This window comes from Mercenaria mercenaria, chromosome 14, assembly GCF_021730395.1.
Source record: "Mercenaria mercenaria strain notata chromosome 14, MADL_Memer_1, whole genome shotgun sequence".
Taxonomy (NCBI): domain Eukaryota; kingdom Metazoa; phylum Mollusca; class Bivalvia; order Venerida; family Veneridae; genus Mercenaria; species Mercenaria mercenaria.
This window is the reverse complement of record NC_069374.1, coordinates 3,220,143-3,240,097: the sequence shown is the minus strand read 5'-3', so window position 1 is coordinate 3,240,097 and position 19,955 is coordinate 3,220,143. Positions and strand designations below refer to the sequence as shown.

At 33.1% G+C, this 19,955-nt stretch overlaps 1 protein-coding gene across 1 annotated transcript; it reads right to left on the bottom strand.

Annotated features, from left to right (window-relative positions):
* Positions 1-320: 320 nt before the first annotated feature.
* LOC128548620 (hemicentin-1-like) lies at positions 321-19,150 on the bottom strand. Its single transcript, XM_053523989.1, has 4 exons — positions 19,072-19,150; positions 13,985-14,305; positions 6,958-7,239; positions 321-786 (listed from the first exon to the last, which is right to left on the bottom strand). Exons 1-4 carry the CDS (start codon positions 19,148-19,150, stop codon positions 434-436), a joined length of 1,035 nt encoding a protein of 344 aa, XP_053379964.1. The 3' UTR covers positions 321-433.
* Between the last annotated feature and the right edge of the window lie 805 nt (positions 19,151-19,955).

Below are 19,955 nucleotides of genomic sequence, written 5' to 3'. Positions count from 1 at the left end.
TCATAACTTAAGATTTTTCGAAAAGAACCTAATATTCTTTGTTAAATCGTCATTCACCGGAAATTCAAAACTCTCTTTGTGCAACCAACACTTTTAGGGGACACTTAGGTTTGCTCTTTTCCGTACGTCTGTCCGTCAGTCCTAATTGGTGTTGTGCTAATCTCAAAAAGTATTTGACCTTGACCCAGATTCATCAAATTTTTTGCAGCAAATTAAGAATTCAAGCAATGATCACAAGATAACTTAAACTGAGGTCTCATATATTTCATTCAGAAAAAAGTTATCGCCGTTTTTCAACTTTAACTGCTGGTTGTCTCGGACACGATGCAACGCTGAAACAAGCATTTAAATACAAAAATTGATAACAAATATATAATTTAATAAATAATAATATAAATATAAAATGTGCAGCTTTTAAGGATATAGATAAAATTTATACGAACACATGTGGTGAAACGTACATATTTTGAAGACTTGTATTAAAACAGTTGTACTCACATTTCACAAACACTGTCAGATTAGCACGAGCCATGTTGCCATAGTTGTATTCGTTGCCTCCAAAACAAGTATACACACCAGCATTAGAACAATCAGCCTTTTTCATATTGAAGGTAAGTCGTTTACTTTTGGCTATTTGTTCAAGTATTGTTTCGTTGAACAAAATTGATATATTTGAATCGGGATTGCTATCAACAACACATGTTAATTGCACTGTGTCGTAGTAATTGACGACAACTGTGCCGGTTTGAAGATCGTTGGTGGTAAAATTTGAGATGACTGTTCTGTCTGCAACAGATAATGATACATGTACTCGCATAAAAAGGGTATTTAAAAATCTCAATATCATATTACAACATAATAAATGGCAAGGATCAGCTTTTAGAAATGTTAGGCATAACAGGAAAAAGATAAAAGATTTTTTAAAGTATTTTTACATCAGTACATAAGATTTACAAAAGAAGAAAACGGACAATAATTGTTTGAAATTTTTAATGTTCAAGAGTTCATGTAAAAGCATACGAGTTCATTCCATATATTTTTATTCTAATAGACAATGTCATAAACGCAAGCACATCTAAATTAAATTACATAGCTTGATTAAGAATTGCCATAGATATTAGAAATTTCGTGATTTTGTGAGAAAAAAAAACAGCAAAAAGAATGGACTTGCTTTGATTCCTTGCATCAAAATAGTACCTCTCATTATTTCATGTATTAGTATTCATTTCAAGGGCATATGACGAGCTCATTTAGATCAGATATGACAGAAATTAGTATATTTTCTATAGGTTTAAAAGCCTAATACTAATTTATGATCGATTTGATATTTTATGTAGCATTATTATTAATATTATTATTAAACCATATTTCTAAAATAACTTTTCATACGCATACACGGTCAAAAGCACTTTATAGTAGACACTCAAAATAATTCAATAACATATGAATACATATCTACAATGGCATTATTTTTAGACTGAATTATCTCGGTCGAACAAAATCAAATAGGTAACACGCTGTAGATTAAATTTGATTAGATTAGATACATTAATGGCGTCTATGCTTTTTAACATATGAAATTGGCATTAACATTTTTGGAAGAGCCTCACTCATTTGTGTGTGCAAGTTACTTCATTTTTCAACAGATCTCTATAGAGCTTGAACGGCATGATTGTCTTGCAAAAGTAATATGGCACTCAAGATTCTTTGTACTAAAATTAAACTTTAATTGACTTTGTCTAAGGAAGATCCCATTACACAGGCTGAGTCCGTCATTTCATGGCTAAAACTTTGGACTTTCGCATATGACTCCAGTAAAACGATTATTATACACTACAGCGTTTGTTTTCCTTTAGCGCTGGGACAACTGTAGATGTCTACATACAAGTGTATGAGAGTGACATGGTGTGACTCTAAGTGCTTTCGTGTTACTCAATCCCCTATACTATACCGGTTGTTACAGTTATCCATACATTTGCTTGCAGGCCGCAGGAGGTGCCAGTGCATGCAAATATGTTATGATGATATCATTGTAAGGCCTGTGACTCCGGCTTCTTCGACTAGAAGGAATCTCTTGGTAGATGTTCTCGAGATGCAAGGTACATCATAATATACACATGCATGCTTCCTCTGTCTTACAATTTAGCTTGGCTCATCCTACCAAAGGAGTTTAGTTGGATATTCGTTTCATATAAGGTAATCAAGACTGGCCTCGGTGCCTTATCAAAATCATTATAATAATACCATAAAATATGGTAAATACTTTTATATCGTATCACTTTATGTGGAAATAATCACTTTTCACCATCACTGTTTCTCGACGTAAAATTATCGTCCCTGGAAAATTGCTGTGGTGTGCAATTTGTTCCGAAATATTACAGGAGAACATTAATAAGTGAATGAAGCTATAACTGCACAATACAACATAAGCCAGATAATCCGAATCAATTCATACTTTTATCGACCCTTTTCTTTCATCCTCTACATGTAGTGTTTATACATCTATAGTAAGAGATTCCTTTCCTTATCAAAATATTAGATTTCATTGTTCCTTATATTGTTGTCACAAATGCTCAAAACCTAACGCTAAAACATACAGTACTTGAAAATTCGATCAGGGTGCTATGACAGTCGCAGACGAGATGTAACCGCCAAAACTGAGACTCTTTTGCTGATGCTGATAGTAATACTTTTGTTTAAAATATTACTGATACAATTACATCCATATCAAAAAAGCATATCCTTAACAAATTTATAGGACACTTCTCTGATGTTTAACAATCAGTGAAAACATACTGTATTTAGTTCAGTTTAGACCACACTTTGTTTCTACGGTGTAAGCTGTTTTTTTTTATTATACACATGTAAGAGGCTATAAATGCATTTATGTCATTTAATGCCAATAAAGTTATGTTATGTTATGTTATGTTATGTTATGTTATGTTATTTTCTTAAAACTATGCTGAAAAGAGATTAACTAAATAAGTTAGCAGATAAGGTATTAATTTGCAGGGCCTAAAGTTTTCACTTCATTGATATAGTATAGCTGTATGATACCAGTATAAGCAGAATGATTTTCAGGAAGTTTGTGTGGTTGGTTGGGGAATAGGTCACTAGGTTTTATCGAGTCTCTAAGTAAATTGCTTTTATCCATTGTCTTGTATCAAACATTTTGTCATTGAATTTAAAAGTAGAAAGAAGGATGAATTAATTCATTGATTCATGTCTTAAATGACACGCTGTTTACTTCATACACTGTGGAATATTTTTATCAATATCAATATTGTATTTTCCAGTTTGAAAACATGAAAAAATGTTTTGAAAAGGTGGGACATTTCATTTTCACAATATGCAACTGGGATGCATTAATCGATCATTTGCTACCAATATCAACACTCGATATATTATATGTAATACTTATTTGAAACGTGTAAGAAGGAAGTATGTATTAAATCTTGTTTAGTTTTTAATTTTGTATTTTAGAAAGTCCGCGAATTTTTTCTTCACTTAAAAGTGAGGTTAGATTAATCCATATTCTTCTATCAATATATTGAATTTAGAAATAGTGTGAATTAATCAATGCCTTTCACTGAATATTTTACATACGAAATGGAGGTGGTTTAGACTGTCTTTTTTCCATCAATGTTAAAACTGAATGTAAAACTTTTGTACACGACCAAGAAGAAAGGGTGGATTAATCCGTGCCTTGGATTTTACCGCGAACGAGTATTGACTTTATGAAATAGGAATGGATTGATTCATTTCAAAACATGAAATAAGAATGGATGTTTTAATCCATTTCTTTACTTTTATATTTAAGAAGGTCTCATAATATTTTCAAGGGGAGATTATAGGGATGGATTAATCCGTCTGTTTCTACATTGTATGATTAATATTAGCATTGTTTTGTCGAAGACTTGAAATTGCAAAATAGGTGCATGGGTTAATTTATGTTTTTGATTTTACATTATATATTAACTGAAAATGTGCATTTTTCACAACTTAGATAATGTCGTTTTAAATACTAGATTTTTTATCAACAGTTCTGGTGAAAGGACAGATTAATACATATTTTATGTTGCACATTATGTGAACTGACAATTTATTTCCAAATAAACCTGAAATAGGGACGGAACAATTTAAGGCTATATGGAATTCAATTTAACATATTAACTGTTAAATCCATGCCATATTCTCTGCTTATTTGTAGACGATAAATATCGGATTTTTAATTTAAAAGCATTCTCATTTACGAATCAAGATGTATATGCAGATGGTTCAATCCACGTATATATGATGTTGTACAGAAAATCTACATTTATTTACAAATTTGACAATTTCCGAAGTAGGCATCCTTATTTGGACAATAAAAGGACACTCTAAATGGCGTACTAGTATACTACCCTCAAACAGATATTTTTGTCAAATCATTTTTTATATATAGCCTCGGCAACGTCCGTGATTCAGTCCAACATTTGATGAAGAAGAAAACACGACATTTCATTTGCACGTCTAAAACACGACTTACCTGCGATAACGTATTTTACAATAATACTAACAGAAAACCGTGATCTTGCAAAAGTGAATAGTAAAAACTTTAAAGTTATGCTTTAGTATCAAGCATATTTAAGAAAGTGTCTGAATACTTCAGTGTTCTAACATAGATTGGATGAAAAATAAAATATCCATTCGAGTCATTTCTTTTGTCATACGTGTTTATAGATAAAATGTCAAATTTTCAGAATTACATAAAACCGTTGTTTTCCATGAGTATATGATTACGCATAATTATAACAATTTTAAAAGAACAAAATTGTTAAAAGAGTATTTTAGGTAAATGTATTTCGGGATAATAACACATTGTATATTTGTAAATATCCATCGGCAGAATTTGTTAAACGAACGGTAAGTTATATCAATACTGTGAGTATCCTCGTAATATTTCTGCACACATGCAGAGGATGGCGAAGACACTTGTTGTGTCTCCATGTCTTCGTTTGCACAGGGCGGAGACACGAGGACGCAAAGGACGAAAAACCACCGAATTGTCGTTTCGTCGTGTGCTTTGGAATCTCTTCGTTTCTTCTTGTGCTCGTGCTGACTACCTTAGGACAAGATAGGACGACGAACTACATATGTATTCGTATGTTCGGACTAAATGAACGAACGGGCGATCTCTATAGTGCAACGGAAACTAGTGTTTTAAGTTTGCCAGTAAAAAGGCATAAAGACACGACAAATCAGTACCATTTCGTCCTTTTATATCATGTAAATTTATAGCACTATATGTTAAAAATAATGTTTTGAATGTATGTAAATTAAATTTAACAAGAGCCATGTTAGACATGGCCAATCCCCCCGCCGGGCATATTATAATTGAAGGCTAAATTTCCTGGCAAGTTAGTGTCTGAAAGTATTAATTTTGGGGAAAGCTTTGAAGAACGATTTAGTTGTGGTCCGCATCAGGGGTTTTAAAGATGTGAAAGAAAGAATAAGTCAGTGGTGAGGTGGTTTACTGCTAAATTTTATTAATTTTCATGAACAGTATAGCTATGATGTTTTTCTATATGTCTACTGTAAAAAGAAGGAATGGAAAGCTAACAGGGAACACGAGTGCCAGAATGTCACAATATATGCCCGTCACAGCAAATTTCTTTAGTCTAGCAGCTGTATTTGCAAATGGAATTTTAATTTTGTGGTTGTTTAGTAATCATTGTAAGTCTTTTGATTTTCTAAGTCCACAACAAACTCCTTACCAGGTAGATATCTTAAAATACACGTAAAATTGGAAAGTAACATCCATGTTGTACCACAGAAAAGTGGTCTTGTTTTTTCCCTATGGTCAATTATAAAAAAGTTACAATATAAGTTATTTATAGTAACAACTAAGGGGAGTTAATCTTAAAAAAAAGAAATTGCAAGTCCACAAAAAATCTTTACCAGGTAGAGATTGGTCAAAATACACCTCAAAATTGGATGTAGCATGCATGTTGTACTACAGAAAAGTTGTCTCGATTTTTCCCTACGACAAGTAATGAAAAAGTTACAATAAAAGCTATTTAAAGTAACAACAAAGGGAGGTAATTCTAAAGAAGTGAACTGCACATGACACTTCGTCTCATGATGGTGTATAATTGTGCCAAGTTACATCAAAATCCCTCCATGCATGAAGAAGAAATGCTTCGGACAATGTCATTCTTGTATCTGACCTTTGGCCTCTCAGTGTGACCTTGACCTTAGACCTAGGGACCTGGATCTTGCGCATGACATTCTGTCTCGTGGTGGTGAACATTTGTGCCAAGTTATATCAAAATCCCTCTATGCATGAAGAAGAAATGCTCCGGACAATTTTTTTAAAGAAAATATGATAAAGGGGAATAACTCAAAAAATAGGCAAGGTAGAGTTATTGTTTTTGCACACTGCACTTCCTCCTAATGTGTTCTATCAGTGTATGAAGTTTGAAGAAAATCCCTCCAGTACTTTTGGAGTTATGCTCCGGACAAAATTTTTTAAGAAAATAAGATAAAGGGGAATAACTCAAAAAATAGGCAAGGTAGAGTTATTGTTCTTGCACACTGAAGAAAATCCCTCCAGTACTTTTGGAGTTATGCTCCGGACAAAGATCGTTGCGGACGGACGCACGCACGCACGCATGCATTTGGCGGTCAAATTTGTTTATTCTACATTTGATTTCGACCGTTTTTGGTTCCTTTTTATAAAGGAGCCAACCATCAAATATCTCTAGATGTTTGAAGAATGGACCGTAAAATACATGTATATTCATTTTGTGCACAATTTTCGTTTTAGCTTAATTATAATCTAATATGTCATACTTCCTCCCTTTTAGTTAATATTCATATTCAAATTCCATATGAAAATACTTCCGACTTATTTAAAACAATCGAATATGAGAAAAGAAGATAATAATCTTGAAATTTTAACGAAAAATAACTTACAAAAGACTGTCAGGTAAAAGTGTTTACTGACTTCCCCTACTTCTTCGGTATCACTGCCGGTAGGTTTCATCTTGTACGTCAAAATGCAAATGAACATCATATTATTATTTCGAGACACATTTGAAATTGACAACACCGCAGTGGTTGCCATTGTATAATTTATTTCACTTTTCCATTGTAGCGTTTGACTAGTAGGATTTCCTGGTAACAATGGACATAGAATTCTAAACGCTGAGCCTTCAACTGCGCTGTCGTTTTTCATCTCATCGATATCAGGGGGATCTGAAAATTATTTTATATTTTGTACTAAAACATATGTACTATTTTATAACAAGCAAAGTCGATGAACTGGTATCCTATCCCCCGCCGAATGGGTTTGTGTTTAGGAATGTGAAGAAATAGATCCAGTAAAAAGTTAAGGATGTTACTAAAAATCAAAAAATTTCATTACAGAAGTCCTTAAGACAGCACAATCAAGTAAGAAATCTGGAACGTGGGTGGTGATGGAGGGGGCGTGGGGGCGGGTACAACACATGTTGATAAATAGTTTTAGAAGGTTTAAAAATTAAAAACAGGAAAGAAAAATTATTTTTGTGGCGGGGGGGGGGATTGGGGGAGGGAGGCGGTGACCGGGTGATGGTACAAAACTTCACATGTTGATAATAGATATTGCCGGAAAATAAAAAATGATTTTTTTGAGGGGGGAGGTGCATGATCTGGATGACGTGGGTGACTGGGTGGAATAGCGAGGTGGAGAGGGTACAACTTTACATGTTGATAAATATTCATGGAAGGTTTAAAAAATTAAAATCAGAAAAGAAAAACGAAATTGGGGATGTGTGGGGTGGGGTGGGTGGCAGTGACCGGGTGAGTGTACAAAACTGTTGATAATAAATATTGATGGGAAATAAAAGAAAATGAAGAAAACATTTTTTTTCGAAGTGGGGGGGGGACCGGGTGTGGGCACACAATTTCACTTGTGGATAATGAATGTTCATGGAAAAACTGAAAGAAGTTTAATCAAATACTACTAATTGGTTACTTCGTATGTACAAATATGTGGATTTTTAAACAATTAAAGAGCAATAACTCTGAAGATACTTTAGAGATCCTAACGAAATTGAGTGTGCACTTCCACATTGTGGTGATCTAAATGTAATTTAAGTTTCATAGTTCTGTGTGAAAAATGTCATAAGTTATGAGGCAGAAATTCCCATTATTATAGTACCCTATATAGTTAACACTGCAACTACTAAGGGCCATATCTCTGGTGTTACTTGGGCAATCTGATGTGAAACTTGACAGGCCGCATTAATATTCCCAACCACTTCATAGATATGGCTCCGTACGCACGGACGGATGGACGGAAAGACGGACGGACGACGCCAAAACTATATCCCTCCGCCTCCGCCTTCTGAGAGGGATAAAAAGAGAAATGTCAAAATGCTTCATAGAGTAATATGTGACAAATATAGTGTATTTTGCGCGCCTCGTGAGATCCGATCAGGCAAAACTCCGCTCAAGCTACTGTTATAATAACCCTATTATATCAGAAATACGCTTGTTGATGAAAATGCATTATTTTTTTGAAAGTGAAGATGATATTTTATGGCTTAGACTTGACGGAAAAATGTTTTCGTTAGCTGATGACTTATTTGTTGGTCTGTGTTATGTTACGCCCGAGGGCAGTAGCCGATTTTATAAAACTGAACAGAACCTTTTCGACCACATATACTATGTATCTTTAGATACAAATGAACCTTTTCTTTGTCTCCCACACGATTATAAACTGATGTTTTTAATCCAAGATATTTGCAGGATAAAGGTCATTTTAACAGTTATGGGACTGCATTTACTGAGTTTTGCAAACAGACTGGACTTAATTAAATGGCCGCGTAAATGATGACGCCGGTATTGGAAATATACGTTTGTGGGTCACAAAGAGAGTAGTCTAGTAGTTTATATTATTGTATCCGAAGCATTGATTCCTTACATTACAGCTTTTAACATTGTACAATTCTAAAATTGTACATCATTGAGATAATTGGTGTTGTACAACTAGAACCTACCGTCTGTGGACACCTTAAGATGGCTTTGATGTGACATACCTTCGGTCATCAATGCCATAATAAGAACGCTCTCGGATTAATATATCACATGGTGGAGCTCTTTTGTGAATCAAAAATAAACATTTCGCATGATATCTAATATTTTGAAATTTAAGAATCAAATCAAGGAGTTATATATAACTACATACTGAAGAAAAATACCTAATATAAATCTCTATTTTTTATCTCTTATGTTTACATGCTGGATCATTTTCATATCGAAAATGTATCGTGCGCAGAAGTTATTACCCGTAGTAAATTATTAGAATAATTATGATAAACTTGAATTCCGCAAAGAATAGAACAGATTAAGAATGTAAGTGTAGAACATCTTTTCCCGCTACCAGCCCCCCTCTCTATTAAACCTGACCGCTGCATTTACCATCCGAACCACTTTGATATTGTCAAATAAAAACTTTCAAATTGGAAGAATCAATAGAAATGAAAAAATAACAATTTTATGATGATATTTTTTTGAATACTTAATGATTTGATCCCCATCTGAGTATAATCGGATACAAATTAAAAGGCTGAACTTTGTTAATTGAACATTTTATTTAATTATATTAGAAGTATGATGTAAGCTTACTGCGACAGGTGGTAAGTTCTGTGAGATCATGTTAGGAAATAAAACAAAAACTTTAATATTACTTCATTTATTCATGGAAAATATCTTTTTTCATTTTTCTTAACCTAAATTTGTCGAGATCTAAATTGCTGAGAAATAGTTTATTAATCCAAAATCATCTATGATAATGCACATTAGTTAAAGTATATCAGGTGTGGGTTTGCAAAGATCTACATATATTTTACTTTGTCTTGCGGTGGATATTTACTATAAAACAAACTCATTATTGATCGAATAGATTGAAATACAATATAACTCTCACGTAATTTATATTGTACGGTCATGTCTTTTTTGCCCTACGTAGAGTGCGCATGCGGGAAAATTGTCTCCTGTTGCTAAGGAAATAGCTCTCTGTAAAAAGGTATCTAACTTTAATGCTGTAGTTTTTGCTAGTTTAGAATAACCTATTGCTATTTATTCTGAGCAGAACTTGTGTGCTTATGTATGCATTTATTAAAGCTGGTTTTATATCAACACAATTTCTGTCACGTTGCTTACTATTGTTATTGCGATTTATGTACATATTCACATGGGCCTATACCTACTGAATTTGAAATCAAATATTCTTCATAAAGAGTAATGCATCAACATTTTGGAAGTTAAACTTGTTACTCATATGTTTGCTTTAATTTGTTATACAAAGTTTGTATATACCTCAATGTTTTAGGTTTTGCTGTTGTTTAAACTAAAATAGAAAAAGTGGAAACTTCACAGGTCGCTCAACACGACAAAAACGAAAATGTTGCGGCTCGGTTTGATTGAGCCTGTTCATGGACGGTGGTGGAAATGCATGCTACTGTCCATGCCCTCTAGCCCCGGGTTGAGCAGAACTCAACATTTACACATGCTAAAAGTACAAAAAGCAATTTAGAGAGATCCGCAGGTGTATCCAAACGGCGGTGCACATGGAACATTCAATGATACATGTGTTGAGGCGTGTAATTCCATGAAAAACGGCGTTTTGTCCCCAGATAAAGTAATGGGTTTGCCCCAAACTAGAAAACAATGGGCAGAACTAAACAACCTGGAATTTAGAAAGGGGATCTGAGGTAATAGAGCATGCATATCACAGGAACTGTCAAAAGACAAAATTAAAAAGCAGGCGCCAAGGGGTGATTATACAATACCCAAGGCTATGACAGCGGGAGTATTGAAACCACCCAGGCCGAAATGGTCATGCTGAGGAACTAAACAGTACCAATAACACAACATAAAAGTCGTGCTGAACGATCTGAGAAGATCGAAATATAACAGCCCTGAATATAACAACGATTAGACGATGAGCCTTATGCATGTGTTTGAATTCATTACGATATTTTGAAATTAAAAATTATTTTTGGCTAGATCATTTTAAACGTAATCTGTACTACAATGTACAAAAGTAGTAGGAATAACTGTATCTTGCTTGACATTACATAGAATTTGTTGATTTTGTTGTTGTTGCGTTTAACGTCGCACCGCTACAGTTATAGGTCATATGACGACTTTTTACATTTGATGGTGGAGGAAGACCTCAGGCGTCCCTCCGTGCTTTATTTCATCACAAGCGAGTGCCTTTCATAAACCAGCTGGATGGCTTCCTAACTTGATGAATTCAGTGAGGCTCGAACACACCTAGGTGAGTGGCAAGTGATTTGAAGTCAGCGACCTTAAACACTCAGCCACGGAGGCACCAAACATTATATAGAAATGTTGACATCTAATTTGGGTACAATATCATCACTTCAGAACGGATAAAGCTTACTTATAAGCGAATTCACCAGGAACACTTATGATGAGATTAAACAGTTCATTTATATAGTTTCTTACAGAATAGCATCAGAAGCTTATATTCATGAAACTGAAACTGTATATCATATGAAAGGAAATGGGTTTTCATCTCGCTCCCCTAGCTTATTGCATGTTCATTTATTAAATAAGTTGTACGTAAGTAACCTTATATTGAAAACAGAAATTGTGTAAGCATAACAGGATTCAACTTTATAAAGATATTAACTGTTTAAACTATAAATGTGTAACTTTTCGACATCAAGTATAAAATAGAAAATGACGTCCATGACGTCAAGGACAACGACGTCAAAATGCAATATAAAATAAGGTTTACTAAATACATTGTATATACATTACATCTAAATAAACGATACAAAAATACAAGTAAAAATGCAGTTTAAATTGAATCATACCGCATGCATACCCGTAAGCTATCTTAGAGTTCATACAGTAAACATACTCATGGGCGTTTTGTTTCATTTCATCGGCTTTATGTTTCGGGGTCAAAGGTGCCGGAACAAAAGCAATTGTTGAACACATTTATTCTTTACATTACTGATATTGAAAATCCTACTTTCCTTGCCGGCTACCAGAAGAAATTACCATTTATGGCATTTCTTTCTTATATTCTAATAGAAATAAGACTGTTTTTGTTCAGTTAAAATATTATGTTATGGCCAGTTGTTCTCATTTTAGAGAGTGTTTGGTTTGATGCTTTTAGTACTGTATTTTTCATGCAGTGTTATTTCTGGTTTAATAAGCATAATAATGCTTGCAACAAATCCTTGGCTTTTTAAATATTGACCGTTCGATAAATTTGAAATTGTAACAGATATTTACAAATTGCTAATGCTGCCTATCTGACTTTCATTTGTGTTTATAGCCTGTGATTGTGATGAGGCATTTACTGAAATATAAAGATATATAATTTAACAACCTTTGAAAGAATTTGAGTATGACTGTTTTCGAAAATGGAACGTTCTAAAACATTACATGTGTGAAGTTAGTTGTACAGCAGTAACAACAGTGACACTAGTATTTCTGCTGTTCCTGTTGTCATCAAATATAGTAACACTACTTTTAGTTCTGTTGCTGTTGGAAAGTTAGCACAGTAAGCACAGTAGACGAAGATGTTTAGAGATACAACAAATATGTTTTGAAAATAAATGCATTATATGGCGACATCTGTTTACAAGAGTATTTTAGTCAGTTTTCATGTATCAGGAAATGAGCTAGATTCATTGTTACTACTGTAATTTACAATGTTAATTGGGGCGGATGCATTAAGCCGTGCAAATATGTTCAGTAGGATAGTATATGTTATATTGCGGACAGATTTTCAGGACATCGGCGGTTTAGTAATTAATGAATTATGTGCCGAACAAATTTAAATTTTGCTCAGTTATGCACAATTTTCCTATTTAATGTATGTACATCTTCAATATTAACGAAAATGACAAAATTTAAGCACACACCTGAACCCATTTTAGATGTTAATCCTTATAAGACTATTTGAGAACATGAAAGAGCTAAATGAAAATCAAAGAAGAAATAATGACATGAAAATATCCTCAGTCTTAAAAACAAACTGAGATTAACAAAAAATGAGAACGCATCTAACTATGGTGGTGTATTGCTACAAGTTCTATTAACATGATAAAGAAAGCACTTCTTTCTAAAATTGTTTCAGTGATATTTTAAATGTATGTAATTGTTACCACTATGCATAAAAACACAATGTTTTAACATAATACCAAACAATTTTAAGTTTTTATGCCATTTTAAGTAATAACTTTTAACGGGTATAATTTCTTTAAATAAAAACATTAAATCATTAAAGTGATATAGTTGTCACATCACTTTATACAGTCATAACAAATAAAGGTACAAACATGGAAAACCGTTGTTTGCTAAATGATATAGCTTTTATATTAAACACAGAAAATGTGCGAATGTGAAAGGTTTCTATAAAATATACTCAAGTTGCCTCATATATTTTTATTCAGATTGTCTTGTCCGTTTTTGAGTGACGAATATTCAGGATTCATATTGACGTCTAAATATTATATCCGGTACATGACGTTCTTTTAGTGTGTGTCGTTGAGTAAATATCTTTAATTTACGTCAGTATTCTTAATTTTATTCAGGCTATTGATTTCGTTATATTTATACAATATTAATATGTGTAAATACGTATGTAATTTATTATGTAATTGCATCTAAAAATATGCCTTCCTTCTTTAGCGGAATAATATTGCGCCCCTAAAGTGCGCAATATTTCAGTTACAAAACCCGTGGATGTTTCTCAATACAAAGCTGATAGCCTATAAATATAAATTAACTTTACAGTTCAACACTCCAATAGATCCAGTAATTTTAATAGTCATATATATAGTATACTTCTATTTATTCCATACGGCTCAAAATATTTCTTTACATAATGTTATTATATTTGATAAGTTTAAATAGTCTTTAAAATGCAGAATTCCGTTTTAGGCTATATAATGAGGTAGATACTTACATAAGATATTCAGGCTTATCGTTTTAGATGTTACTTTGAAATTTCTCCTGTTACTTGCAACACAGCCAATGCTTACACCGTTATCGTCTCTTGATGTGTTGTACCGTAATACTGCAATACTACTTGCACGAACTTTTCCAATTAAGATTTTGTCTGACAGTGTGCTTCCATTTGAATATCTAAACCATTCTATATCGGGTGGTGGTCGACCGGACGAAGGCGTACACTCTGCTGTTACGACAGAGTTTTCTTTCACGTTGACAATTTCCTCTCCGGTAATTACACGTCCTTTGTGTTCTAAAGTCAAGGTGTTTACTTGAACTGAAAAATGTATATGCCGGAATATAATACCTCATGCAAGAAGAAGATGAAAGCAAAATAACGAATTCTGTTCAACTTTGCTAAATACTTTTTAAAACTGATTAAAATGAATGAACCCGTTAAAATAAAAACGTTGAACATGACTTACTAAATACGCATTCGTACCTTATAATTACTTTATCTCATAATACATACAGTTTTCATTTAAGACATTCGTTCATATAGAGAAATAATTAAATAAAACAAAAGTGGCTTTACTAACACCCAATTTACTTACATTTGCAAATAATTGAAATCTAGCATTTCACATACTTATCATACAAACAAATTTACCGACTGCACAGTATGACAGGGCTATGTAGGTAACTATATTGACAATATAAGAACAATTAGGATTCCAAATCCTATGCAAGTTTGGAACAAATTTAAGTTCCGTTTATTACACATAATGTGACGTGTACTTAATTATTTTGTTTGGTAAATATTAGACAATGCTAAAATAAAGTCCCACCTATATCGAATAACTTATGTGATCTTTACTGCCAACGCAGCAGACACGTCACTTTCTTAAAACTATTAAGGATTTCGTGTGTGTGTGTGTGTGCGTGCGCGTGCGCGTGCGCGTGCGTGTTCCTAGCGATGCACTTAATTCAAGGGATACCAGATATAGTAATAATTATCTTCTAGATTGTAAAGTAATTAACTACTTATGTAAGAACTTTTAAAAAAGTCCAATCCTCGCAAAACTGCCAGTTCAGCGTTCGCTTCCTTATGTTTTGCATCATATTATGTAACATGTAGGAAATGAAAGTTGTTCAAGACGGAAAGATTTCAGGGTTTCAAAATGTAAGAGTTTGCCACATTTTTTCTAATGGCAGAATAAACATGAAATGACTTTCAAAATTCAAACAAATAAAGCTGCTTTATTTTTATTTAAAAGGACACGTCAGGAATTATACACAGAGCAAACATTTATGCTGTCGCAAACATGAATTCAATTGCCAATCAATTTGCGTGCTAGAAACAGAGTGCGTTAGAATATGCATTATAGGCATCTAAATATAGATCACAGAAACATCTTTCAATTATGCATTTTATAAAAGATGTACAAAAATCATCTTGTTCATTACTTTAATTTCCTCAGCTTTTGAACATGTTTGAAATAGAACAGAAATACAAGGTAGAAGATGAAGTCAAAAATCAAATGGACATTTCTGTTTGAGTTGTTTGAAAAGAAGAAGCAAAATACTAAACAGCAGTACATTGTCTAAATTTCACAAAAAGAATGAAAAAATAATCAACGGTCTTCTCCATTTTATATAAGCTGTTTAAACAAATATTGTATCGAAGGAATTTATTAGACATAAGTGAAATTTTACCAACAATTAAATAAAAGGATTAGATAAGGATATGAATAAGTGTTCAACATTAAATGCAATAAGTAATGACAAAATTGTTATTCTTCCAATGAAAGTTACATTTCTTTTTTTACCATGGATTTACTGTTCCTTCACATATTTTTGTTTTTATATTTTATATCTCCGTCATATCTGCCGGAAAATTAACATCTGTCATTTCAATAGAAATTTGCAAGAAATTTTACCAAGACAGTAAACACAGTTTTTTTGTTTTTTTTTGTTCTAGTTCGAACGCTGATAGAATATGTTTGTTATTAAGTCTAAATGAATAAATTTTAATTCCATTTAAAAAGATGGTCTTGAGATATTAACGTTTTGAGGGAAAAAAATTAAACTGACATTTAGTATAAAAAAAACTTTAGATCGTTTGCGGGAGGGGTTTTATTTGCTTTTAAATAAAAAATTTTCATATTCTGTAAATAATTCAAGAGTCCCCAGTAACCTGCAACCTTCTATTCTCAATACCTTCTGTGTTGTCATTAAGGATGCTACCATGAGAAATAATATTCTTTTTCTTAATTTATAAAGATTACATATCACAAAATATGATAATTCCGTTTCTTTACAATATTTTACATCTGGGGATCACTATTCTTTCCTAGCTCTGTACTAAATACATTTTTGTGACCTTTTTAGAAAATAAGACGAGGTTGCAAAACATTTTGAAATGTACGTATTTTGAATTTTGACATGTACTTAACAATATATTGTGTTGAAAGTGCGTGCATTATCAAAACGATAAACGACGTGCATTGTGTATTTCATAACGAAAAATAATACCGTGTCTGGCATCATTTGAAAGACATTCAATTCAATTCGTTTATTTACAAATAGACATGAGTCAAAAAATGCGTGGGCAGCATCAGCAATATACATTTATATACACACTTTTTACATAATATAACATACAACATACATACGTTTACATTCATAAAAATGATGGAATAGATTCAATTGTATTTATTGTTTGGGTCATTGTAAAATAATTAAAAAGAAGTGAGTAAAGGGTGGTTATATTCAAAGCATATAACAAAAAATCAATCGCTACAACTTTTGTCATATATCGGGGATTCTTTTTTTATTTATTTATTTATCTTAGTATCACCTATGCACAACTACATACAAGAGAAGACAACGTATTGGATATAAATCATTCATAGAGTGGAATTACAGTTGACTATACATTCTTTAAAAATAAACTATGCGCATATATCACTAATAGACTATGAGCCAGAAGGGGTTTTGCTTCCCCCCCCCCCCCCCCCCCCCAGGGGAATTTTGTGGACCATATTTTTTTTGAAACTCAATGTGTGGTGAACATTTTGGCATAAAGTTAGCAACTGGCGAGTGGGCTTTTCTCCGCAACACCACCTTAAAATACGTTACCCTCAAAACCAATAATTTTTTCATCAATTTTTACAGACGAATGGTACCATTATGTTAGTAAATCATTTCAAGTTCGCATATTTTATTACAAGGTGTATACAGATGCTGCTTTTGATAAAATTTCAATATCTAAAATGTGATGTTAAAGAAGAAAAATATCGAAAAGATACGTTACCCAAAAAAAAGCAACTTTTTTTGCATGAATTTTTTAAATTGCAAATTTAGATGACCAGGTAATTAGAAATTGAAGTTACTTTTTAAAAAGTTCAAGTTCAGCAAAAACAATGATATATAGATTGCTAGATAAGTTAAGGGAAAGCATACTTTTAGCGATTCTTAAAATGTAACGTCATTCTTCCAAAATATGCAAAATTTTAAATCATACCTACTTCAAACATGTTTTTCATAAAAATGTTCTATCAATTTTAATATTGACATTCTTATTTTACATGTAATACAACTATATATTTAAATTTATCAACAACCTCTTTACATTGAATTCACATTACATTTTACTTTACCAAACATACAAATTAATTGTATGTCTTCATTTTCTTTTAAACACACTTTCATTGAAAAAAAAAACAACAATATAATTCTGTTCTCAACAGAAATAGTTTTGCATTTCAAACTGAAGGTTTTAACTTAAAAACACGTATAAATATATCAAATTAAGTTATAGTTTACGTTACCGAACAAACTAACTATATCTCTTGTGTTCTGTTAACCTTAAATATACGTAGCACTTAGAAAAAAGCATATCTACAATTCAATCAAAAAAATGTTTTAACATAGCTTTTGGCATTTAACTTTAAACCCAGTATTTAAAAACAGTCTACGTTACAATTTACGTTGTACGTTACCTAACATAAAAGCTATTCATTTACATGTATTCGGTATTGTGAACATATACTTTTTCTTGGAAAATTTAGCAAACTTACAATATTTTTTTTTTGTTTTAAATATTTTTGCTTTCAATTCAAAACCCACATTCTAGAACCTATTTACATGGTCCATGATTACACCTTCACGAGAACACTATCCCAGCCAAAGTTTTTTTTAAACAATTGATATATATATATTCAGCATTTTAAGAACATTGAATGACATACTTATAATATTTACAGACATTGATCAACACAGTGCTCTATAAAGATGCTAAATTTAAAACAGGCATATCACGATATTTAGAAATCTTGTGTATGTTTATGCACACACTTTTTACATTTTTTTAAACTGCTGTGTGTTGTAATTGTGATTGTTTTGAATGTACAGTAATTCATTCATCAACATAGACTTCATCCAACATGTTGTCAATCTCAACTGTATCCTTAAGTAAAATATACCATGTACATGTATCTTCTATGGAGCCGGTATCCAGTAAGGTCATGACTGGAATACTGTGACTTTTTTAATACGGCCATGTATAAAATTGATGGTAGTTCAATAAGACAATTATAGGAACTGCCTCAAAATAAGTATTCTGCAAGTGAAATTAATGTAACTCTATAGGTAAAGTAAAGTGTATTTGATTGCCCACTCTGAAGGCAAGTTCTTACAAAACTAACTCTTTTGATGGCAAATATGGGACTTTAAACTTTTAGGGGTAAATTTCTGTTACCAATTGACAAGTTTATTCCAGACAGAGAACCTATTTGATTTCCAGTCATTTGAACCTCAACTGGTTTCTAGAGAAACCTAAGGTCAGAGACAAATAACACTATGGGGAATATTGTTACTAAAAGTCAAGCCACTTGTGTGAAGTTCGGAGGCCACTTTCTTCCAAAGGTTTGTGTACCTCATACTAGCAACCCTATTCAACATCAACATCAAAAGCCCGCTTGAGTACTGCCCTTCAGTCACACTGGGCAGTTGCCTTTTTAAAAATGTTGGTACCAACAGTCAATCTAAACATTGTTTTGTCTAGGTCATGAGGGCATTGTCTAGGTCATGAGGGCATACAGGTCTGGTGGGTTTCCACCACTAGAAACCTTATTGTATTCGGGACCACCTTCTCTAACAGCGTTCCATCTTCCTGCATTTAACCTAAGTGCATGTACATCAAGTCCATCTCCAATGACAGCAACGTGGAACAAATATATGTTGACAATACTTTTTCCTGCGTCGCAAACTGCAGTGTCGTTGTTTGGGGATCAGTGTCCTTCAAGTCTATTTACTAATTCCTCATTCCGAGGTTGGTAGTTTACACTACCCTTACTGTGCACATTTCGGGGGGAAAAGGGTTGGTTATGACAACAATTACTGTATGGACCTTGCTCCTGAAACTATGGCTTTACACAATTATGGAAACATCGACTTGGAGGGGCTAGGTCTATGGGATGTGTTTATGTCTCCTGTTCTGATGGATAGACCAGTAGGGGCACGTTGTGCCAGAGTCTCACTTATTGGTTTTGGTTTTTTGGGTTGCTTACCCTTACTCAGTAAGTGGACGTGTGGATTTGGTTAAAATGATGGCAAGATCAACTTATCTTCCCCTGAGAGAGACTGCAGTCTCTAAAACTGATGGTAGATATGGCTGTGCAGCCTTTATTTAACCACAACATCCTTTGTACTTGGGGTTTAAACACGAGTCCCTTCCAGATGGGTATTGGTATTCGGGACCTTTTGAGGGACCTGTCTGGGTTTTAAACAATAGAGATTCTTGGGCTGGAGGCCCCAGGAAAGGGACTTCGGTCATGGATCATTTACTTGAGACCCTCGTTTAGATATGTTCATAAAAGGCAAAGCCCAGTACAGCAATAGACGCAGAAACTGTGTCCATCTGTTTGAAGTCTTCCCAGCTTCCTGGGTATCCCAGGTTTATCCTTGTGAAAAATGCAGATGCT